Source organism: Pavona decussata, unplaced genomic scaffold, assembly GCF_977016875.1.
Source record: "Pavona decussata unplaced genomic scaffold, jaPavDecu1.1 SCAFFOLD_9, whole genome shotgun sequence".
Lineage (NCBI taxonomy): Eukaryota > Metazoa > Cnidaria > Anthozoa > Scleractinia > Agariciidae > Pavona > Pavona decussata.
The window spans coordinates 617,656-642,530 of NW_028145432.1; the positions used below are offsets into that span (position 1 = coordinate 617,656).

Below are 24,875 nucleotides of genomic sequence, written 5' to 3' on the forward strand. Positions count from 1 at the left end.
TTGGTAGGTATGCGAGGCATTCTGGGTAATGCGGTGTCTTACTCGCCCCCTCCCCCACACAAATGGTTTATGTTGATCGTTACCAAGATGGCGGCAGATTTGAGTCCACCAGAAAAAGAAACTCTGGAAGCGTTGCTACAGGTTAGTTTTTACTAAATTAATTAAGTTTTAGCTTTCTTACCATGGATAATGCAACATGGTATATCAGAAACCTAAAAAGTGGCAAATCGTCATATGCCACTTGTGTAAAACCCCGTTGTTTGTCCTGGATCAAGCGACCCAACTGCATGGCAACTTTTAGATAATGCTGTTACAGATTTTTAGCTATTAGTAGAATGTCACCGTACATACCATTTTTAAAGTAAACGATTACGATGAAATAAAAGTCTGCGCCAAGGCCACACTGCCTGCTGAGAAGCATTTGAGATCAGCATGTAATTCATACAGTTGTATCTTTAGATCAGATTAATGTTGCAGGGCACATTTCAATGCCAGAAGGGAACCACTTCATTTCCTACTGAACATTACCTTAGTAAGGAAATGTGTTCCACGTGAGGTAAAGAAAAATATCTTTGACCTTGGTGGGATTTGAACCCACAACCCCTGGATTAATTGTGATCTGCAGATGCTCTACCAAGTGAGCCATGAGGCCAGGCCAGACAGGAGCAGGTCGTGGGTTAAATTTAGAGGGAATTTTGAGCAATGAAGATGTGAAGGGTACATGAAATGTTTCACTGCACAGCGCTGACACAGCGAGACAAATTGCATTAATTATACGTTGTCTGGTGTAACCTGCCTGGGAATGAAATAAATTATGTGTTTTTGCAAAGTTTTTGTTGCAGTTAGCATTGCACAAAATTAGAACTGACTTCTACTTCTCAATAATTGAGGCAACAATAAAAATAGTCAACATGTTAATTTCAGGGCATGTTTCACTAACCAATATTTGTGCCTAGTGTAGAATTTGAGCAGTTTCAGTTTTGCTCAGGAACACACCGTATTCATTGTCGAGTTTTTTACACAAGTCAAAGTACAGTTACCACAGAAATGCATTGCATAAAAATAAAGCAGCCATAGGTAATAGTTCAGCTACAGGTTGACTAGATCCTCAGATAATCTGGGAAACAGTAAACTCAGGTTTTTTTTATTATTAATAGAGCCTTCAAAGAGATATTAACTGCCTAGCAGATGACAACAGAGGCACAAGAAAGAGAGCTCTGGAAAAGATTAGGAAGGAAGTGTTTTTGAAGAAACTTAAAGTCTCAGCTTCAGTACTCCAAGTTACCTTTGAAGAAATTTTAAAACCTGTTTTGAAGCTGTTCTCGGACCCAACTGAAAAATGCAGAGAACTTTCTGTACAGTTGGTTTCAGAGTAAGTTTTTCAGTTGTTGTATTGTTCAGTTATGAAGAGTTGTTTGTGGTGTTACTTATAGGTTCATGATTCAGTGCCCTGTTTTAAAACTGATGCCTTCTTGCTGTAGCCCTTGGATGTGAGATGAGTTGTATTGAATGCCAACTGCACTAGGAAGTCACCTCACCCACGGTTAGAGAGTTCCTGAAGTACCCACCCTTCATAACTTAAGGAGAATTAAAAGGCTAAAATGGTGCAGAAATTTGAAGTAACAACAATACACGTAAAAATTGTTGCAACAAATAAAAACATCCAAATTTTGAAAAACCCCGTGACTGTCAAGTCTTGTTGCTATGGAAAAATCATGTCACATGAACAATTCAATCAGTAGTGCAGCAGCTTTTGTACATGTAAGCTTGAAATATTATTGTCTTAATTTATTATTGTGTAACAGTTGTTATTGTTTTTAGGGTTTGGGTATTGTTCTATTGTTTATTCTACTGTTGTTTAGAAGGGCTGTAAGCCAATCACGTGAGACCTTATAAGAACTGCTACATCACCCAAACAATAAGTAACTATGCACTAAAAATTTTTGTCAGATAAATCACAGATAGATAAGTCACAAAATTTGGCTTTGTTTGTTTTAACATTAAGATAATTATGAATGCACCAAATCACTGTGCAAGCAATTTATACCCTCCCCCCCTCCCTAGGCTGAATTTAGGGTTAAGGATTGTCAGGCTGATTTTAAGCTGATCTGTTGTTTTTATCGTTCTAGGTTTGCAAAGCAAGTGACAGACTTGTCGCAGTTTCTTCCTTACATCATCCCGACTGTGGTCCAAAGGCTAGGCCAGCCAGAATTGGTGGAACCTTGCGAGGAACTCAGACTATATACAGTTGAAATGCTATGCTCTGTTACTGGGATATGTGGTGAAAAACTTGGTGTATATATAGATGACATGATTAAAATACTTCAGAGAACTCTAGTTGATCCATTTCATGATGTGAGAAAGGTGAGAGAAATCAAAATATTACGTAACTCAACTTGTTGATAGCAGGAAAGCAGGGATGGTGCAGTCCTGAGAGGACTCGCCTCCCACCAATATAACGTGGCACGGGTTCGATTCCCAGACTTGGCGTCATGTGTAGGTTGAGTTTGTTGTTGGTTCTCGTCCTTGCTCTGAGAGATTTTTCTCTTGGTCCTCTGGTTTTCCCCTCTCCTCAATAAACCAACCCTTCTACATGTAAAATAATTCCAATTCATACTATTAATGCCTATGTCGCAAATGAAGGTTGGGTGCCCAGGAGCCGGGGGCTGGTACCGCCAACCCAAACCCAGGTAGGTAGAACACCCCATAAGCCTGCCCTACCCACAACCCAGCCACGAGCCCCGCCCGCAACGCAGTCCCAGCTCTAGCACCTGTCACACTGAGACTAGTACATAAGACAATGAACTAACCCTAACCAACCCCCAACACTAACATCAACCCCAAACAATAACAGGTAACACTACCGGGAGGGAAGGGGGGGGGGGGGGGGAAGAAAAGCCCAACAAAATGCGATAAATTAGCCACGCCACGAAAAACTCTGAGTAGAGTAAATTTATGAGCACACGCAAAGGAGCACGCCTAAACTGCGAGAGAATACCGCTGGCCATGCAACTGCCTGCAGACCTGAACCAGGCCCAAACAGTAATGCAACAACAAACGCCCAAACGCTAATGTGCCACCCGTGCTCAAACTATACGCCAATAAACGCTAACGCCTCGCCACGCCACGCCACGCCACGCCACGCCACGCCACGCCACGCCACGCCACGCCACGCCACGCCACGCCACGCCACGCCACGCCACGCCACGCCACGCCACGCCACGCCACCAAGGAGCAAACTTGCTCCAAGTCATTAACTAAGTTAAATTACATTTAACCCTATTTAACAAGGCTGAAAAGTTAAAAGATTAAAAACCAAACGTTTTCTGACTAGTAAGCATTAGTCATCTTCAGGGTAATTAAAGGCAATTTGGAAAGTGTCCCCAATTAGTGCCTTGCACTAAATACTTTGACACTAAAAATAAAGTGTTTTATTTGTTTATTCATTTATAACGGGCTTGATACATGACAGGCAAGAAAACGACTAGGCCAGAGGTCTTCAAATGCCATTGTTGTCATTTACGTGCAACCCTTGCATTATTGGCAGGTTTACATGTGTGATGTAAATGTAATGGAAAATTCATTAATTTTTAAAATTTCTGTTTATTAGGAAAGCTGTCGATGTACAAACACTTTAGCTGCAGCTTGTCCTGAACAGTTTTACTTCCAAGCGAATTCACTGGTGAATCCTCTTCTAAAATCTCTGTCTCATCAACATTCTAAAGTTAGAGTATCTTGTATAAAGGTTAGAACATATTACCACTAATGTACTGGTGTGTTGATGTAGTTTTATACCAGACATGCTAAAATTCATGAACAAGGACAAAGCGGCGATACAAGTACATAGATCTGGCAAATCTATTTGGCATGCACAATATTTAATTTAGCATTCAACATGCCAAGACCTTTCATATTTTTGATACGAGTGTGGATGCAAATCAGACTGAATTGGATGAAGCAGGTTGTAAATTCAAAATGTTTTGGCTAAAGGTCAAGAACATCTTCCTTCATTCTAGTACAGGAGGACTCAGTTCAGCAAATTATTTTTGGTGTAGTTTCAGAGTGATTTCAGAGTGTTGAAAGTTTTCAGAACTCAGACCTTGTCTTCCAAGTGACCAGAGCTGACTAGTAGCTAATAAAATAACACAATTTTGATTTCTTTTCAGTCAAATGTCCCGACGTTTACTTATACTCTGTGAGCATGCAAGCTGTCTTGAAGATGGGTGGGGAGTCTGAGAAAGAGCTTGCTTTCCCTGGCCACAGATATCACTACTACCACCCCTATGAAGAGAGAGCCTGCCCTCTCCACCCCTACCCCCATCCTCACCCCACTCACAAGGTTAACAAAGATTTTAACAGTTACCTGTGAATTGTTTAGTACTTTCTTGCTTTCCAGACATTAGGAATTGTCATTAGTTATGGGGATGGAAAAAATGTTGATGATGTGGTATCACATCTTGCACAGAGGACTTTTGACAGTGCTCCAGCAGTGCGGGCTGCTGTGATTAGTATCATAGGAGATTGGCTGTTAAATCTTCGTGACAGGTACGCTAGATACTAGATACATTGCAGTGTTCCAGCTAATGTCAGTGAAAGATTTTCAGGGATCAGCAGCTCTGATTTTCTCCAAATCTTTCATTTGTGGGGTGAAGAAACAAGTTTTTTCAGGTGTTATCTGGAACACTATATTTGAGTGTTTTACATGACTTTTATAGCCTTTTTGAAGTTGGTTACCCCCAATTTTTTTTTAAATTCCAATAACCCTTGCAAAGATCTGCTTTTCCCACATAACCATAACCCATGCAGAAATATCTTTGTGTTTATAGTAGGCAGGGTCCTTAAAAAAACCCAAATTCCTTGGGTGATCCCTTGAAGATCCTTGGCTTTCAATTCCATCACTCTAACCGCTGGATCTCACTTATCCTGCAATATTTTGTGCACTTTTATTAGTCTGTCATACAGTTCTAGGATAGAACAATATTAATTAAGTTTAAAATGTTATTATAAAATTTTGTTATTATATATGAGGACAATAAATGCTCATTTAAAAAATGCATTTCCTAACTGTGGTTACTATGCATTCCTTCGTGTGCAGATATTCATATTTCCATAAGCTATTGCCGTTGTTGATGACAGGTTTGTCCGATGAATTACCTGATATTCAGAAGCAGGCAAGACAACTGATGAACAAGGTAACCTGCTTCCACGGCTTGACTGACATGTACAAAGCCAATCTCGTACCCAGAGTCCTCAGGCTCTTCGGCCAGCAGTTGGTCGCCAGGAGAGACTCTGGGGTACTGGAATTTTATTACCGCAGGATTTCTGCAGTAAAACAATGGTAGCCGTTACGAAAATTATGCAGAGCAGCCAATCAAAAAATTTAAATTTTTTCGAATTCTTCAGAGTCTCTTCTGGCGCCGACCTGCTGACCAAAAAGCCTGAAGACTCTGGGTACGAGATTGGTACAAAGCTAGGAAAGTGTACACAAGGGCATCTGTGTGTTTAATCTCATTAAATATCCGTTGCAACATAGGTTGGCAATCAGTATGCAGCAGAGAATGAAGATGAACTAAAGGACAAAATAGATTTTGAGGAAGATCGTGGTTACAGCCTTGTAACAGGTAATTTGGCAAGTTTAAAATGCTGCCCCCCTTTTCCCCTTGATTTCTGTTAACTTGTGTGTTAGCCTCTTAAACGTGCATGGCTTTAAAATATCCTCTTACTGTCTTTTGATTTTCTGAATGCAATCTCAAGCAATTGGTACTTGATGAAGACAGTGTGTTTTGTTGTTGTAGGAGAGTGCATGCAGTGTTTTGGAAGCTGGAGTTGACTAAATGTGCATGTGATTCATAGCATACTGGTTTTACCCAACCATACAATATGCATGTAGAGGAAGTCAGCATGAAAATACTTATTAATGAGGTGTTTTTTTCTGATAATTTTGTTTAAAGTGAGGATCTGACAGTGACCTAAATACACAATATACTTAATAGGTACGCTTCCTTCCCAGCTATTTTCTCTGCACAGAGTGTTAAGTTTAGGTTGTGGCTTATGTGCGGATAAGAACTGGATAAATACCAACTTATACAATGTGTAAGAAGTGGTAATGTGTTGTTTATTCACATATAATATATATTTTTTAATTTTAATGTACTTGAATATCTGTCTTGTCTTTGTTTGTTTATTTTTTCACAGATGTGGATCGCCCTAGTCTAGGCTGCAGAGTATTAGTTCAAAGAAATTTGTCAAAAATTTTGCCTGCTGCACTGCGAGACATGGCTGACTGGACAGCAGACACAAGAATAAAGGTCAACTCTTTCTTTTATTTAATAAAAACATAATAACTATCAATATTTTTGAGTTTTCCCAACTTTAAGTATAAACTGCTAGAGTTTTTAATAAAATAATCACAATGAATTGGCAAAGCCGCACACTTGTTGCACAAACTATATAAGCATATATTTTTTAGGTACGAGGTGGCCTCAACTATAAGCCTGGTGGTTTCTAGAGGTCACCTCGCCATACATTAACCACTCAATTAATTGTAAATACAGTACCGCCTGAATCCATATGCACATTGGCACGCGTGAACCGCAAGGGCAGAACGCGTGAAGGCCCGCGCGGTTCACGAGACGAAACCGTGCGGTTCTCGAGACGAAACCGCGCGGTTCACGAGACGAAACCTAGGTTGAATATTTCCCGCGGTCAAAAGGACGAGGCCCAAACACAATAGCATCTCATAGCCTATTGTGAGTTTATTGTTTTCCGTTGAATAGATTTTTTTCTCAAGTAAACCGCATGAAACATGAAACGCCGCCTTGAAATGCAGCCGGTCTTTGGAATCGTCGCGTAGGAGACTAATCTTGGACTGCTTTAGGTGCATGGATTTTCACCATCGCGTAATTCAACGTACGCAAGCCGTCCATGTATTTTCTCTAGCCGTTTAAATTCAAGCGGATTTCCGTAAACAGATCCGGGAAACAGATCGAGCGCGCGATTTGCTTTCCTCCGATGAATGTTACATGACTCGCGCGACATGCGTTACCCGTAATATAATTTAATAGGGACTTCCTCAAGTTCTTGTTTCGAGTTAAATCAAAATTTAAAGGAATTCATTACCTTTAGATAAAGAAATGTCCTTCCTCTCTTTCAAAAAAAAAAATATCAATGGTTTATTATTTACGTTAATGCGATGCGCTTTATGTCAGTTTCGAAAAGTAAGCGTCATCTTGTCGGCTTTTTCACGGTGCAAGCAATGTTGTAATTTGCTTCTAATCCATGCTTTTGTGTATTTACTTATCTAAGCGGCCGAAAAAAACATTTCTGTGTGTACTTTTCTAGTATGAAGAAACGGACGTTTTTGCTCGGAAATTCCGACACATGAAAATCGAAAATATGCAAATCATTCGCATTGAACCTTTTCAATTGCGGCAGGCCGTGCCGTCGCAGCTGTTCGTTTGTAGTTTTGCTGACGATAAAGGAAATTATTACGCTTGAATACTGCACAAACGCTATTTGACGCTCGGCAAACAAAAAAAAGTTTCATTCGTTATGCAAAAGAAGAAAAATATTTGTGGAAAACAAACGAAAACATTACGCATGCAAATTGCGAACGAAATTAATCGAAGCGTGACAACAGTGACAACGCTTCATTCGCCATTTTCGATCAATTTGTTTGAAAAATTTCGAGTTCTCCACGGATACTTTGATAGCAGATTAACTGAGCGATAAATAATAAGTTATAGTTAAAAAAGTCGAATTTTAACTTCAAAGTCCTTCGTATTGACGTACGCTTTGGTCTCGAGTGACAGTAGCTCAAGCCGTGAGCGATGCATCGATGAGATCGTGAGAGGTGGCTGTGGTTTCCGTGAAAATCTCTTGGGTAAATGCGACCTGATAACTAACAATGAAACACAAACAAAGAGCAAACAAAGGCAATTAAGAGCACGAAGACGCGGCCATTGAAGAACGCGTGATTCCCTAGGTTTCGTCTCGGTTTCGTCTCGTGCTTCGTTCGTTCCTCTCGAGGTGGACGCAAGGGCAAAACGCGTGCAATGCCCTTGCGTCCACCTCGTGAAACCCGCGGCTGATGTACATATGGATTCAGGCGGTACTGTATATTAGAAAGAGAGGCAAATAAACTTCAAACTTCAAAACATCAACTTAGATTATGTATTTTTTTCCCAAAGAATTACTCAATTACGTGCACTGTACTGTTCTTATCTGACAGGCTTCATCTTTAGTTTACTTTTTGCTGTTTTATGCCGAGGATTACACAACACAACACATGGAGATATTATTACAAGGGCTTTATAAGGCTAGCCAAGATGAAAATGAGGATGTTGTTAAACAGGTACCCAAAAAACGGATAATTATTATAATAATAATAATTTAATATTACATTATAAGTATATGACTGTACTGTTGGGGAGCTGGGGGCCATTTCTCGAAAGTCCAGGTAACTTACCAGACCCGATAAGTATATTTTAAAATGTTTTTTTCGCTGATTACACAGTGATTACAGACATGGTACTCGGCCAATGTTTTCATAGAATTAAAAGATTGAAAAAATTAGTATTCATTAAGCTAACAAAAATTGCCTTCTGTTAAGAAACATTTATCACCAAAGACACTTAGCGGGCCTGGTAAGTTACCAGGACTTTCGAGAAACGGGCCCCAGGGATGGAGCAGTGCTGAGTGCACTCTCCTCCTACCAACTTGGCCTTGGATTGGAAGCGAGGCTGGACGTGATTTTGTTTTGATACAAATGTCACTGCTTTTCACATATTTAAATGAAAACTAGTTAGCATAAGAACAGTATGATCTACACATGAAAAGCAGTGAGGTTTGTGTCGAGACAAAGTTGCCCCCAGTCTTGTTTCCAATCCAATGCCAGGTTGCCAAGCACACAACCGTAAAATGGCCTATTCCCCTTTCATGACAGTGTCACTTGGCTCATCTTAGCAGCATTTTGTTTCGTTCTGGTTCATTGCTGTAATGCAGTACAGTTTGTTCTGGTGTTTGGTAATCCAGCGCATCATGAAGAAGTTCGAATGAATCAGAAAGAAGTATATGAATCCTCACTGGTGACTCTGGCACTAAATGCTCCTAAATCCTTCTCTTTTTAGAATCCGCATTCTCAACATTCGTAGGATTTGCTATTTCTTTAAAGCTGTCTGTAGAAACTAGAGATAATTGCCAGGTTGGTAGAGGGGTTTTCAATTGAGTGTCGAAAGTAGTTTCACGTTTGCTCTTGTTTTGCATTACTACGCTCTGTGATTGGTTAATAAAACTCGCGCGACTTTCTCAACCAATGGGAGTCCAAACCAAAACCAATCGTGTTAATCGCCGCACGCGTTTTCCCGTGCTTGACGCTAGTTACATGTATTTGCTTCGAATTCTGATTGCCTGATTGTGTTGTTTACATCTGTTGCGATTGGCCAGAGTAATTACTTTGGTTTTGGTTTTACGACACTCAATTGGAAACTGCTCTATGTCATTTGGCTTACAAACACACTTTATGCTGAGTTGCATGCCTTTTGAGTAGTTTTCTTTTTTGTTTATCAAGGTTGTATCAAGTGCAGAGCTTGCTGGTAGCTTTGTAGATCCAGCTGTGTTTTGTAAGTTAGCTCTTCCTCATCTCAAGTCTTCAGCTGGTAGTTCTTCATCTGGCTGCAGTGGCTGTTTATTGATCTTAGCAGCCTTGCTTAGAGGCTGTAATCCACAGCTCCTTATACCTCATCTCAAGGTACCGTAAAAACCGAGAGATAAGCCGCACCTTTTTACCCGAAAAACGTTTGCTCATATCGCAGGTTCATTGCACAAAGAATGTTTTTGTCAAGGAAAGTCAATATTGTAAATGGTTTGACCCCAGGAGTCATGTCATAAGTACGTAAATTATGATCATCCGGATGAGTGTAGTCCTGAGAAGGACTGTTTGAGGTGACACTGACTGACGTTTCCACAACCTGAGTGGAAGTCATCTTCAGAGTCTGAAGATCATCTTTCACTCAGGTTGTCAAAACGTCAGTCAATGTCACCACTCACCCAAATGATCATAATTTACATACTTATGACCTGACTCTGGGGTCAAACCATTTACAATATTGTCAATGTTTTCTTCTACTTAGCTTGTTGAGATGTTGCAAACTTGTAGATACTGAAAGAACTCTGAAGAAAGGGAAAACACCCACACACCACACTAAATGAAACAAGCTAGTACAGTGTACAGTAGTGGTGCATTCGTTAAACGGGTGTCTTGTTTCAGTTTCATGTGGAAATGTATCATCACTGTGAAAAGAATGTAGGCCTTGGTGCATATGAAGACCACAGCAAGATTCTTTTACTTTAAAGTTTACACTGTTTTCAAATTTTTTGAAAAGTTCTTTACAGTCAGGGGTGACATGCTAAGACATGTTTGCGGCATTATGGAGTACCAATGGTTTTATTGAAATAAATTAACCAATTTTTCTTGAGAAAAGGAAACAACAAACAAAAGAAACATTTCTATCTTGCCGCTCCTTTATGGTTTTAAGACTCATTTTGACAAGATAACAAATTTAGATCTAAATGTTGTCCACGTTAACTATATGTCATATTCTATCCTATGTTTGTCTTTCTCACTCGTACTTTTTTCTTTTCAAACTTCAGGCTATATGCGACACAATTGCATTACCAGATGTCTGCTGTACAGAACAGATGTCATGTCAGCGACATCTCTTAGCAACCGTTTCAGCCATTATAGACAAGGCCGGTGGAGAGAGTGGCATTCACAGCTTTACGTTGTTTTACGTTTTAATTCATGTGATGGCACTTCAACCGCAAGGAAGCCTTCAACAAGAGGTAGATAACTTTAGGCTGGAAACTGTTTCCTGGGGCCTGTTTCTAGAAAGTCCTGGTAACTTACTGGGCCCTATAAGTGTCTTTGGTGATAAATGTTTCTTAACATAAGTCAATTTTTGTTAGCTTTGAAGAGTAAATTTTAAAATCTTATACCTTTACGAAAACATTGGCCAAGTACCTTGTCTGTAATCACTGTGTAATCGGCGAAAAAGCATTTTAAATATACTTATCGGGGCCGTTAAGTTACCGGGGAAACTAGAGAATGAGGAAATCAGAGAATGAATTGGTCAACAGGTAGGCCCTATTCCATCTTAAACATGCCAAACGTAAGCCCGGTTGCCCAAAGCTGATGTTTCATCAGTACATTGTCAGCGTAATCAGCCAGGCACACCCACCAACGCCAAGGCGTGAAGAAAGCTCGTGACCGATAGCAGTGCAGTTGGCTGATGATGATGATGATGAAATTACCGGGGCTTCCGAGAAATGGGCCCGCCACACGCTACTACCTGGATGTATCTCTTGAGCAGCATTATGTCATACACGCGTGCGCATGTGGAGTGGTTAGAACTCCGAGATTGCGAACTGAATAAGTCACGCTTCGCTTGCCTATTTTTACGTCTGGCAATGTTTACTTTCTCGCACTTGCGTTTGCATTTCTGTTTTTGATATTTAAACACGCTTGCACTTGTGTTTGCATTTTGCGTCACACGTGTTAACCAGGCTTTGCATTTCAGTTTGAGGTTGTTTTTGTAAGAGCTTTAAATTCTAATGTCATATGCTACAGTAACGTCACGATTTGATCATAACATGTGAACGTTACTGTTCGTCATGACTCTTCGACCCAGTCGCTCGGTGGTTAAACGTCCACTCCTGTCGGGGACTTTCTCTTGTCCCACGTTCGTGACAAGCTGAATAGTACATCTTCTCATTTCACGACTGAGCTTAATGCATTTGTTAACAGGTTAATATTGTGTTGACTAAACTTGCGGCAGCACAAGGATTGGAAAGTATTTCAAGGCTGTACGAGAAACACATACAAGAGTTCCTTGAGAAACTAAAAGTAAGTACACAGGAAAAAAAATGTATTTGTCCACTACTGCCTGTATTTAAGTAACGACCATTGTAAATTACTGTAATACGTATATTTTTCTTTAATATTATTGGTATATGCGGGTGAGCATTTCCGTATGAAACCCGTGCACTACAAATTATTATTTAAAAAAATGTTATTAAATTATGTGACTAGCGGAGGCTTTTTTGGAATGGTTGAGAAAGAGCTTTAGAGTGAGGTCGCAAGACTGAGCTTGGTGCTCTCCTTAACGGCAGCAGTCGTGTTGTTTTCTTAAGGCCTGGCTAAACTAGGAAACATTGTTTCTTGTTATGTTTCCCGGATGGCTAAATTAGCGGGAAGCAAACAAAATGTTTTGCTGCCCCTGTGGCTAAACTAGGAAACATTGTTTCGGAAGACAAAGGGTAACGAATGCGCATAATGATAAACTGACTTTCATGGTGGCTAAACTGGGAAACGTATGTTTCGGAAGCAGAAATATTTTTGACCTGACGCAAAAACATTTGTTTCCGCAACATGTTTCCTAGTTTAGCCAGGCCTTTACACAAGACACTTTACTGCGTATTGTCAATCTTTAAATAGGTGTATGAGCTTCACTGGCAGACCTCTGCGGAATTATCTATGAAAATGCTGGGAGGAAACGTAATGTGGATTATCCCGAGGGGGGAGGGGGGTGGCGGTTAGTAGTAACACTCCGAGGCCCTTCATGCTACAGAAGTTGGAAGTTGGTGCTGTTTCACTGGGCAGTTTTTCTTCGGCAACTTGCAACGTAATGCTTACGAGATCACTGAATTCCAAGTCGCAGAAAACATGTTACACTGCAATGTATCTTGCACCGTTGTAAAAATTACACGACTGAACTACGTTTCCTGCAGCTTGCAACGGAACGTTTTGTTACAAGACTAGTAGGAAACAGGGGGTGCTACACACGCAATGTTCCTCTGCACCTTGTTTAGCATTGGCGTTGCGTTGAAAGTTTCAGTAAAAATTGCCACTGGTAACAGCTTCTTTATAAACCACCTGAGCCATAGAGAGTTTGTAGCACTCTGAAAAAATGTTTCTGAACTGTTTGTGTGCATTTGCAGGTAAACCACACTTCTTGGTCTCAGCACTCTCCCGAGTGTCGTCTGTTTGATGTCTTGTTGACAGAGTCTGGACCAATCATTGGTCGTCACCTTACAGATGCCATGGTTATCTTTACAGACTGTTTAGACAGCCAGAAAAAAGATCCTGAACTCCGCCTTAAGTGAGCAAATTTCTACGTACATATTGCAGGCCTTTCAGTATACTTACATGTTATCTGTGGACGCTTTGACAATGAGCATGATGTTTAAAAACATCACTGAAGTTATGGAAGCAGTGACTTTCAAGTGATCCAACATCTAAATAGCGCTAGCACAATTGGAGATCAATCTACAGCCCTTGTCCCTTGTTGTGACAAATGTATCAAAATTCGTATTCAGATAGCAAACGTAGAGTTAAACCGTGCTTGCAGACAAATTACTTATTGTGCCATTCACTATCTATTTACTCACTTACCATTTATTCATTTACTATCTTACTTATCTAGGATGTTTTCCTTGTTGTCACGTCTCCTTATGAGTGCGTCCCAATCAGTGGACTCAGAAAATGCGTTCAGTTCACATTCAGTGAATGTTGTTCAGAAGCTTATCATCCCAAACTGCGTGTGGCAAGCAGGAAGGTAATGTGATGTACTTGAATACCGGTATTGCCAACTTTTTGTATATTGGATTACTTGTCAAACTTCAATAATTTTAAGTTCTTCTCAAAGATAGGAACTTCATATTTTTCATAAAATGGCTGTTTTACGCTATCACTTGTCCCTATTTCAGTTGTTCGAATATTAAAAATCTGGTTCGTACTTAGTGAAAAAACGGCCTCTATCTTGTCGTAGAATTATTTTTCCTGGGAACGAGTAAACCTATCAAAATTGCAATCTCAGTGCGTGCAGTTTGAACTTGTTTGAGTTTTTAATAGGATGAAATGGTATAACATCGTTAAAGCGTTTAAGTCACAATTTCACCAGTATTGCTTGTGATTTCAGAACTGCAGCAGCTGTCCGTTCTGCAGCAATCTCTTGCCTCTGGGCCTTGTTACAGTCAAACTTGTTATCCTTTCAAGATGCTCAACAAGTAATGAAAGATCTTCTAACTCAGGTATTGCATAATCTTTATACTTAATAATAATAATAATAATAATAATATTAAAAAAACATACAGACTTTAAATGCAGCTCCTTTTTACTGGGCGTAACGATTAACAAAAAAATGATAAATGAATTAAAAAAACTAAAGGGTAAAGAAACAAAGGACAAGGATGTACATCAATTACAAATATTGTGCGTGAATTGAATTCGCTATGAATTAATTTCTATATGAAACGTTTTCAGGTGTCTTTTGTTAATAATAAATGTCAATTTTATCCCGTTACAGCTTACAAGCTGCCTGGAAGACCATAACCAAACAACAAGACTTGTATCAATTAAAGCTCTGCAAAAGTTACTGATGTCCTGCAAAGAAAGCTTTAATGGTAAATGAAATTTCATAGATTTGTATCGCATTTTCATCTCTTAATGTTTGAGAGAGCGGTTAGAATTCTCCTAGCTGTTTCATGCTATGGAAAATGAAGGTAATGACCGGCCCAATGACGCATTAGGTTTGAGACAGGAAACATTAACAGACCTTAATAGGTAACACGTTTGAGACAGCTTCAATTTTAAATAATTTTTCAGGGGACATGCTTCATCAAATTTACCCCGAGTTATTGAAGAGGATGGATGATAGCAGTGATGAAATAAGGATCGTTGTCACTAAAACATTTCTTGCTTATTTTAGGTGAGTACTCTCAACTGTACTCTTACTGCTAACCAATGTTACAGAGAGCGAAAACTTGTTCGTAATTATGCTACAATCAGTACAATTAGACACTGTGAGCCACATCTTGGTCAAATTGGCATTACCGTTGAGGATTCATCAGGGATGGTAACTGATCAAGAAGATTGCGCCATATATACTGCATCACAGAAGAGAACATTCAGTAGGAATGCTAGACCAGCCAAGGATACACTAAAAGAAAAACGATTTTTTGTTTCAATCCCATCATTTCCAGGATGTCTTCTCTATGGGAAAACATTATCTCTTCTTTCAAAGAGTCTAGCTTTCACGAATCGAACGTATTTGTACATCCAGGAATACACGAAATGTACCAAAATGATTTCTTTTAAGCTGATAAGGTGATATAAGCTTTGCTAATAGTCTTGGTTTCTGTGTAGACTACCAAACATTGAATAACGTACACTTTACAAGGAAACGTACTTCCCACATGCAACTGTTCATACATTAAGGTGGCCGAACACAGTTTGCGCGCGCTTTACAGATTCTGTTAGCGATGCTATTAAGCGCGCGCTAGGGCTGTGGTACGCAAATACGGTGGTCGATAAAGTGATCCCTCAATTTCACATGAAATGGATAATAAAGTTAAGTTTTGATCCTAAATAACTAAGTTTCTCGTTTCGAAACTCTTTTTCTTTTCTTTCCGAGCAAAAAAATCATTCACCAAGACCTTTTGCATGCTTTTCATCTTTGCCGTGAAACCCAATTAAAGCCACGCATGCGCATTTGACCAAAAAATTGTGACTGGTTGTTTTCGTGGAAATGAACTGTTTTCTAAGGAACCGCTCCTTAGAATTTCGTGACATTTGGCATGAAAATAGTTCCCTAAAAGCGTAACTCGCCTACAAAGAGAAATCTAAATCTAACAGAGGGTATCTTCACAAAACATTAAGATGCAAAATCAATATTTACAGGAGATCTCTCTGTTGAAATTACATGAAAGTAGTGCAACTGTGTCAGTGTTTTGTGTGTTTTTCTGGATACAAAAAATGGAAAAAATCTAATGAGTCCATTTTCTAAGAATAAAGGAAACCTACTATTTATGAACGTTTAATAGTTTGCTGTGTTGCCATGGAAACGGTACTTAGCTCAACAAGACGTACGAAAATACATTCCTTCTTAGTTAGTCTTGCACCATACCAATTTTGGGCGTCCAGAAGTACATAGTTTCCAAATAACGTCTTCTAACACCTGTACACTAAAAAACTGTATTCGGCCACCTTAACAGCATGGTGGAGAGATTGTTTGGCTCTACATGATTTTTACATGACTGAATTTGGAAGTTTGTGGTTTTGCCATTTGGGTTCTGCAATGCGCCTGTCACGTTTCAGGGACTGATAGAGGGTTTTGGTTGCTTATGTGGTAAGGAACGTCAGCACAAAAATTCAAGGCTACTGTAAGACAGAGACTTGACTGTGTTGATTGAAGAGCATTGTGGAACTGTACACTATGTAGTAACTAGGTTAAGACGTCTTACTGGACTGATGTATGTTACTTTTCTTATAACCCCATACGTTCTCAAGATTGGATCTTTTATTTGTGTCACCAATTACAGCTTTGCGCTAGATGACTTGACACGTTAATAACGTTTACTACTACTGTTATTCATTTTACTCTGGACCTCCTATGAATGGCCTTAATCAACTTCCTTGATGTACGATCACTGCCAGGAGATAATTAGAAAAATGCTAAGGATCTCGTAGAAAGATCGAGTGGCAAATGAAGAGCTCAAGTTTAGACTAAAGGAATATGGAATTTACTCTCACTCAAGATGGAATCGTATTTACCTAGCTTCTTTAAACTACGGTTCTTTATGATGTCACGCTAGACTTTTTCGCTCCCACTAATGGTGGAATGGTTTCTTAATAATTTCCCTCAGGGCGTTTCCTTCAAATTACGACAGTGATTTGTACAAGTTACATCTGGAAGCCATGTTCAAGGGTCTTCTAGTTCATCTTGATGATCCATCTGCTTCTATACAGGTAAATGCACTTACCGTATGGGTGCAAGCCATTCAGGTTTTGGAAACTGATTGTGCATAAGATACTAGCCCACTAACCAAATCTTTTAAGTCGCTAACGAGTGTTCAGGAAATCATAGTTTGTTTAAACCACTTTCTTACACAACTTTGCACCCAAATGATGTTTAGGAATCCTTCAGTTCTCGTTGCCTCCTTTTCTTTTTTCCTCTTTGTGAGGTTTGATTGCGATTAAACCAGCCTCATCCCCAGTCGACGTCACCCGTTGAGCTCATCGAGAAGACACGCAGTTTCGCGCTCATTCCCAAGCTTCAGACAGGCAGCTCGGCTCTCTTGATAAGCACGATTAGGCTTGGGAGCGAGGCTGTGATTAAACTACATTCGTTTTTCATTGACAGGAGGCAGTACTAAACGTGTTAATAGAAGCATCACACGTGCAACCTCGTTTGATGATGGAACAAGTTGAATCTGTGAGGCACAAGCACAGAGTGGCAAGGCAAGAAAAGTTACAGAGCCAATTGTTTGTATTTTATTTTTAACATCGTCATAGGTTTCCACAGCATGCAATGTTTCGGATAACATTCAAACGCGATCTTTCTGGCGTTCTTTACATTATTATTATAATAATAACTTCTACCAATAAGGCCCCGTTTATATGGAGAAACGTTGTCCCGGGTAGAAAGGTCACTCGCCTAGCCGGGCCAACTTTTCTCCATATAAACACTTTGGCTCGCCTAGCCGGGTCAACTCCGTCAAGGCGAAACAATCAGAGCACACCTGAGGGCTGTTGGCCGGGCAAAGGGGTCAACTCTTTTCTCACATAAACGCTCGCTGAAATTGACTCGGCCGGGAGGGTGACCCTCTTTCCCGGAACAACTTTTCTCCATATAAACGGGGCCTTAGAGACCTCGTTTTCACTGGAATCTTGACACATTCTGTTTTATGACTTAGGTATTGTGAGGAACTTCTTAAACAGTGTCAGAACCTTCTAACCAAGTAACAAGTCTCCAGCTTCACAAAAATTATGTCAATCGGATTTCAAGTCAGTGTCGACATGTACATGTACACGCTTTCTCGGAAGCTGATCGACGACTTCAAGGATGTGAAAGACGGAACTTGGTGCTCCGTGCGTACGTGCAAGGATCACGGATCCATTTCCTACACAACAGCATGTGAACAAAGGAACATCTTTTAGCAACAAACACACAGTGTGCAATAACTCTCCTTTACTGCGTCACTTCAATGTTATGGAGAGCCATTTACTACTTACAATATCTACTGATACTTGAACATTGCGCTCAATCACAGACAGTGACTTGGTTGTGTTAGAGAAATAGTATATTTCATGCGGTCGTTTATAATACATGGTTGAGCCTCAGAGGCGTTCAACTGTAGTTTCTTTTTATCAAAATCTGTGAATAAAAACATGGTCCATTAAGGATGGTGCCTGCTTTTCCTACTGCGTATAGCTTCTGCTGTGGAGAACTCGTCGAAGTTCTACATTGATTGAAACGCAAAGCAGTTTAAAAGTGGTTATGGGCACATGTTACTTTTTTGGAACCATTTTAGATTGAGAATATTTGGAATGACGTTTTGTTCAACCATTGTCATTCTAGAACCCGCTAATCTGTCGGGCGACTGTCGGTAAACTGTCGGCCAACAATTTACCGACAGATTACCGACAGATTACCGACAGGGTAACTGATCATGAGTGATAATTGTCCTGCCTTGTTTCTGCTAGTTCATTCATCCAACTGTAATATTTTACGTTTGTCGGTCATCTGTTGGCCGCTTGTCGACCGACAGTCGGCCGTTAAGTTTATGGCGGAGCTGTTCTTCAATTTTCGTTTTTTTTTTGTTCTTCTATATTCCAGTCATTCTTACCATTCACATTCGGCGCACTCTCATTCCAGAAGAGACAAAAACATGCATCCTACGTTTTTTTTTTTATAACCCTGGGCCCGGTTGTTCGAAAGCCTATTAACGCTAATCCACGAAAACCGAGGTTTTCATCTTGGTCATTAAAAATTATAAAGAAAAGTGTACACCACAACTGGAAGAATCGCTATTGATTATTGATTGAACTCGAACAAGGTTCAAGTTAAGCCAGGTTTAGCTTCATCTGGCTTTGAATAACTTGCCCCAGAAGTGTATGTTTTTAATTTTTTACACTTGTTGGACAAGAATGAACTCTGTTACCTTGTTAACGTAACATGTATCTTCCAGAAAAAAAAAAATACTAAAAGGCACTGAATGTAAACAAAGACTATGGAAGGTAAAACGTTTGAGAAAGACTTTGTATACTACACTTGTTTAACATGTACATTAAACTAAGGAATTTGTTGAAAAATAAATTATTTCCTGAACTCTGTCTTCAAAGTCTGTTTATCCGTTAAGGCTGTAGTTTTCATGCCGGCAGCTGTAGTCTTGGAAGGAGCAACGCTTTGAAGATGTCGGCAAGAATGATATTGATATCCTCAAGCAAGGGTAGCAGCATCTCTTGTCAATCTATAGCAGTCTGACAAGATTAGCCACTCTTATCTGCTATAGGGTTGGCATGAATTGTCACATTCTTAATCCGCACATCAGTGAGTGGTCGGTAGGATTTCTCATTCACTGGCAATTTCTCTAAATCATCAAGTGTTTCCAAACCGTCAATCACCCTGCAGATGATAAACAACAATGATGAGCTGTCAGGTTTTTTTTTTTTTTCGTATTTTTTTTTTGCATCATGCTGCTAGTAATTTAGAAGACTTTACAAGTTTTAAACAGTATTATTAACGATGGTGCCTACTTTTGTTACTGCGCATACGTTCTACGCATCTCGAGATACTCGGTTTTCCTATGGGTGGTGCCTACTAATACAGTGTATTAGTATTACAGGGATATTTTTGCGCGGTTTAAAACTATGCGGAGAAAGCAAACCTTAGCAAGTGCTCTTGGTATTCAAAAAGAAAATTGGGGGTAACCATGCATTTTTCAGAGATAACAAAGCTTCAATTTGGAAGAAAAAACCCATACATTGCTTTATATTTTACTGTGTTTTAGAATAATTGTTGCTTCATTATCTACAAAAATTGCGTGGCTACCCCCAATTTTCTTTTTGGATTTCAATAGCCCTTGCTAAGATCTGTTTTCCTCTCATACTCAAAAAGCACACAAAAATACTTCCTTATTAGTAGGCACCATCCTTAAACTACTTACAATACACATTACGCTACATCACTTATAATACAAAAAAAGGTTATATTTCATATACACACACACACCTGCATATAAATGACAATACAACATACCACTGACCCTTATGTTTTTCAGATCTAAATAGCAGAGATAATATAAAACGTAGCAGTATCTCCGTGCATAAGTTATAAGTCAAATTTGCCCCATTTCGCTGTATGAAGTGATAACTCATTTTTTGACTTTGCAATAACTAATTCAAGATTTTGAATTTTCCTTAATCCAGACATAAATTGTCAGGTTTTTAACCACGAAGATTTTACTATTAAAAAGTAATTTTTTATTGAAACATTTACATACTTTCCAAACACAGTGTATTTCATATCAAGATGAGGTTGTTTGCCGTAGCAGATGAAAAACTGCGATCCATTTGTATCTTGTCCATTATTTGCCATGGACACTGTTCCTCTTGCATTATGCTGCCAAAAATAACAATAATAAAATCATTAATTCTGACATGAATACATGAAATTATGTCCAAGATCAGAATACCAGAGAAAACGAAGTTCGCACATATACTAAATGCTGGGTTAATGGGCCACTGTGGGTTCCTTCAATAAAAGGCATGTGTGTCTACCACAGATGCTGATAGATGGCATAGATACAAAAGTGTCCATGTTGTATTCATAATGGTTTTAAAAAAGTTATTTCTGGTCACATTTTCCAACTCAAACTCCATTCCTGCATGCTGTTTGTTTATGAAGGAAAGTGTTGGAGTAGTGCATGCATAATAATATTAATGTATAGTGTTGTGTGGGAACCTTGGCACTTCTGAAATCCATACTAACCCTAAGCGAGGGACTAAGCTCATCTGCAAACTTCTTGCCCCAGATACTTTTGCCTCCTTTGCCAGTCCCTGTAGGAAACAAGAATTTTAATAACGTGATACTAAATAGCCGCAAGGAAATGGTGGGTATTTTACCATGCGCATAGTCCAGAAGAGCATAGTACGTTTTGGGGCTCATACCAGCCTGTCTGTTGCTCCAGCAAGTGATTTTGATAAATGATAAATGGTAAATCTTGATAAATCTCTTAACATTAAGAGGATTCAGAGGACAACAAATGCCATTGTGGTGCATGTTTTAGCAGAAAATAAACTGCATGGTACAGTACATGCTGTACATTTTCTCACAGTTAAGCGTACAATTAACCTGCAACTTGTACCAAAGTAACACTTGGACCGTTACTAATGCCCATAACTCACCTGTAGAAAACACAGTTCTCATGGTAATGGAACAGACAACACCCAAGTTTTAAAGCAGGAAAGTTGGCAAAAAAGGTGTAGCTTATCTGTCAGTATTTACATTATAGATATTACAAGAAAGTGACAAATAAATAAATAACATGCAGTAACTCCTCAAACAAGTATCCCTTTCAAACAAATGCCCCTACCTATGATCAAAGTTTGAGATAAGTCCCCCCACTCAAGTAAGTGCCCCTTCCCTTCCCACTGTACAGCATCAGTAATTCAGAATCAAAGTTGAACTGCTCCTGGCTACTCCACATAATACAAGAAACTACTTTCTTTTTTCCAAGTTGTATCAAGTACAATTTTTGCCTTTTGCATACAAAGTGTGCCACTATTGGAACTTACAGGTTACCGTGTGTTGTATTGTGCAAATGCTATGAATGTTTCAAAAACAAATGACCATCTTGCAATCATCTGACCATGATTTGCAAAATCTAATAAACATCTTCCTTAAATAAGCACCCCCTGCCATATCCGTAAATTTGAAATAAACGCCTCAGGGACTTATCTGAGGATTATAGAATGCACAGGGACATGAACAGCATAATATTGTATTAAAACAGACCTGTAGGATCTCCAGTTTGCAGCATAAAACCTTTGATGTTTCTGAAGAAATAAATCATATGTTATTACTCAAACTTAATCTGACAATAATGCAATAATTTTATTCGCTCTTTGTAGGGCCAGGGCAAATAATGCCAGGGCAAATGGGATGAGAAGTCATGACAGTGGATGGTGACAAAGAAAGTGAGGAAAGTGGGAATTGCCCAGGGAGGTGGGAAGCAGAATTTCATGTGGAGATATGACAGACCACAGTCTCAAATGACATAATACTTAAATTAGCTGTTCTGTTAAAAGGGATATACAGCTGTTTCCACAAAGGTTGTCCAAAAATAGCGTAAAAGCATATGCGACAGTGCAGAAAGGTAGTCTGGGAAATACCCAATAAATTTCAATAAAAGCTCAGAATCCATAATGCCTCAACTGTACAGTGAAGACTTGAGATGGATGGCAATATGGATTCTGAGCTTTTATTGAAATTTATTGGGTGTTTCCCAGACTACCTTTCGCCATTATCGTGCACGCTTTTTTTTGACAACCTTTGTCAAAACAGCTGTATAATTATACAAGCTTGCCACAAACAATGTTAATACTATTGACTATTCTGTTAAAAGGGATATATATGAGCTTGCCGCTTGGTATCTAGTGAGTACGTAAATGATCAATTATATATAATTATCTTACTTGACTTATTACAATGTGATAAAAAAAAAAGGTGAACACTGTATTTATGAAACATCCAATGTGTACACAATGGAAATTCTCGGAAAAAAATTTCAGAGCCCCCAGCAGAACTTCCATCGTGTACATATCATCCATTTCATAGCATTGGGTGGTTGGCTGGTTCACTGGTATTTGACTTTGAAAATTCAATTTCATAGCTATTGGCTTAAGCTAATTACCAAATTAGCAGTATTGCTATAGCAATTTCGACCCTTTCTCATTAAAAGAAGTTGTACTATATTATTGGTGTTTCTTTTAAAAGCTATATAATTATACAGAGTTGGCCACTAGATGTAAATGATAAGTTTACTTAACTTTGGTGAGTAAAAATTAAAGGACCATTGGAGTAAAATTGACAATTACTGTATTCAATTTCATGATAGCCAGCAGAGGAGATTGAAAACAACAAAATAAATAAATAAATATACTTTACCGTCTTGTAAGAAAACTGTCAATGACGGTAAATAATTTGTCTTTTATTTTCCCTATGTTCTTTCTCAAATTTCAAGTAAAGTGTTAATTAATGGTTTTTAAATTCATATTGTTACTCATAGATCTTACCTGTGGAAAACACAGTTATCATAGTAATTACTGGCACAGAGGGCTAAAAAGTTCTACAAAGATGGAAGAAAATATTTGATTTAATCATTATAAATGTTTAGTAAGTTTGCATGCACAATTTAGACTAACTCTTTGTAATAAATTTAGAAATGCTTGCAGCAAACAATTCCATTTGCATGAACTACATCTTCTTCCAGCTTGGCTGAATAGAGGAAGAGAACATTGTGGATAGGGCACAGTGGTGGATCCAGGGAGCCCCTCCCCACTCCCCTTAATTTTTTAGACCAAAACCAAGCTGCCAAATATTAATATTTGCTTTCACAAAGAGAAGCAAGTCAAGCATCCCAGGGTAGGCTTCCAAAGTTGGTTCCCCCCCCCCCCCCCCCCCACTTACCCGAGGGTCTGGATCTGACATCCTACACAGGAGAACAGGAAATTTTCTAATAGATTTTTTTACACATTACCATAAGGTAAACATTATACAGAATACATTGAAAAGAAGAAGAAACATGATCTCAAAGTCAAGACAGAACATTATTTAAAAGATCCTTTATTAACAGATGTCTACTTCAGTTTATTTAACTTTGAATCATTAGCCTTTTTAGTTTACTTCTATTGCTGCCTTGTAAAATCTCACGTCTGTTGTCATCATCATCATCATCATTTTATTATTATTATTATTATTATTATTATTATTATTATTATTATTATTATTATTATTATTATTATTATTATTATTATTGTTGTTGTTGAGTCTGCTATTCATTTCAATACATCACTTGATGCTTAACTAGCTCTCTCCAATGTATGCAAGTGGCCACTCATAAAAACTTAGTTGTTGCACTACCAAGTTAACTTTTGGGTGAATTTAAGCCATTTTACTTGTAAGTCAAACCAGTTATTTCAACAAGGGTGGTCGCGTTCAGTTTGCATGTGCACATTAAAGTTATTGAAAGCGTAGCAACTAGTTTAGTGCAGCTAGCCACAATTGAAAAAGGGGAGTTTCCGACTAAAACAAAGCTTAATTAGAAAAATAAACAATTCTTAGGATTACCTCGGAAGCCTTTGGAGTATCTTCACAGAAGAGTTCTATTTTCAAGTCTCCCAGATCGGTATGTAAGGTGACGGACTGCAAATTAAGTAAATTAAAAGTCGTCGAATCGAAAAAGTATTAAAGCTTAACTGTAATGTCAAAGGTTTTACTTGTGGTTACCTGTCCTTTTCTCCATTCCTTAATTTTAAAAATTGCTAATCTAAAGAAATTCTAACTCACCATGTTTTTCTGGGTGAAACGTCTCACGAAGCAACAAGTATTATAAAGTATACGACCAGAAACTGCTTAGAGTCGAAGTTACTTTTCTCCGTCCGCCATCTTCGTTTGAAAAGCCTCGTTTTCAGAAATCAAGGGTTACCAAGCTTCAAGGGCTTTTACATGACAGGGTAAGTGCACTTAACCGTGTTTGGTATTGTTTTTGTCAGCTTACGTAAATTTGATTGTGTTCCGTGATATGAAAAAATACAGATGGTGAAATGCCTCGCAAAAAGCCTTTCAGCAACAAACAAAAAAAGAAGCAACTGCAGGAAAAACGGGAAAAGAAGCGCTTGCATGGCCTTGGTAGGTTTTCAAACAAGGGAGCTTACGAAACATGCCGTCAGCTGTTTATTTCGATACTGACAGTGTATTTTCGGATAAGAACTGTTTTCTTTAAATTAAGCTTATTATTTTGAAATTAAAAAATTA

General features: G+C 38.8%; 3 protein-coding genes across 4 annotated transcripts in view; 2 read left to right on the top strand and 1 right to left on the bottom strand.

Moving 5' to 3' along the window:
- The first annotated feature begins 4 nt into the window (after positions 1–4).
- LOC146488406 (dynein axonemal assembly factor 5-like) lies at positions 5–19,171 on the top strand. 2 transcript variants are annotated; one of them, XM_085117272.1, is made up of 21 exons: positions 5–141; positions 1,158–1,372; positions 2,130–2,364; positions 3,611–3,745; positions 4,397–4,545; positions 5,096–5,192; positions 5,534–5,621; positions 6,196–6,308; positions 8,231–8,353; positions 9,569–9,748; positions 10,651–10,842; positions 11,804–11,902; positions 12,997–13,157; positions 13,482–13,613; positions 13,977–14,088; positions 14,364–14,460; positions 14,663–14,765; positions 16,702–16,804; positions 17,199–17,296; positions 17,752–17,831; positions 17,875–19,171. In XM_085117272.1, exons 1-20 carry the CDS (start codon positions 10–12, stop codon positions 17,798–17,800), a joined length of 2,613 nt encoding a protein of 870 aa, XP_084973398.1. In that variant the 5' UTR covers positions 5–9; the 3' UTR covers positions 17,801–17,831; positions 17,875–19,171. The 2 variants fall into 2 exon arrangements, with proteins under 2 accessions (XP_084973398.1, XP_084973391.1); XM_085117265.1 differs by having other exon boundaries at positions 17,752–19,171.
- Positions 18,724–24,538, bottom strand: LOC146488407 (peptidyl-prolyl cis-trans isomerase-like 3). Its single transcript, XM_085117315.1, has 7 exons — positions 24,408–24,538; positions 24,189–24,263; positions 23,135–23,187; positions 21,855–21,895; positions 20,829–20,896; positions 20,341–20,459; positions 18,724–19,463 (listed from the first exon to the last, which is right to left on the bottom strand). The coding sequence occupies exons 1-7, from the start codon at positions 24,408–24,410 to the stop codon at positions 19,328–19,330; spliced, it is 495 nt and encodes a 164-aa protein (XP_084973441.1). The 5' UTR covers positions 24,411–24,538; the 3' UTR covers positions 18,724–19,327.
- Positions 24,523–24,875, top strand: part of LOC146488408 (guanine nucleotide-binding protein-like 1) — a 33,118-nt gene continuing 32,765 nt past the window's right edge. Inside the window, exon 1 of the mRNA XM_085117282.1 lies at positions 24,523–24,749. Within this exon, the coding sequence (XP_084973408.1) occupies positions 24,665–24,749 (85 nt within the window). The 5' untranslated portion in view covers positions 24,523–24,664. The remainder of the gene's footprint in view (positions 24,750–24,875) is intronic.

Bases quoted from the DNA above. Each gene is read 5' to 3' on its own strand.
- LOC146488406 (XM_085117265.1), top strand. From the start codon at position 10: ATGCGAGGCATTCTGGGTAATGCGGTGTCTTACTCGCCCCCTCCCCCA. The intron at 3,746-4,396 runs GTTAGAACATAT...CTTGCTTTCCAG, and splicing joins TTAGAGTATCTTGTATAAAG to ACATTAGGAATTGTCATTAG. The intron at 6,309-8,230 runs GTCAACTCTTTC...CTTATCTGACAG, and splicing joins CAGCAGACACAAGAATAAAG to GCTTCATCTTTAGTTTACTT.
- LOC146488407 (XM_085117315.1), bottom strand. The intron at 21,896-23,134 runs GTAAGATCTATG...TTATTTCTTCAG, and splicing joins GATAACTGTGTTTTCCACAG to AAACATCAAAGGTTTTATGC. The intron at 20,897-21,854 runs GTCTGTTTTAAT...TGTTTCCTACAG, and splicing joins GCAAACTGGAGATCCTACAG to GGACTGGCAAAGGAGGCAAA.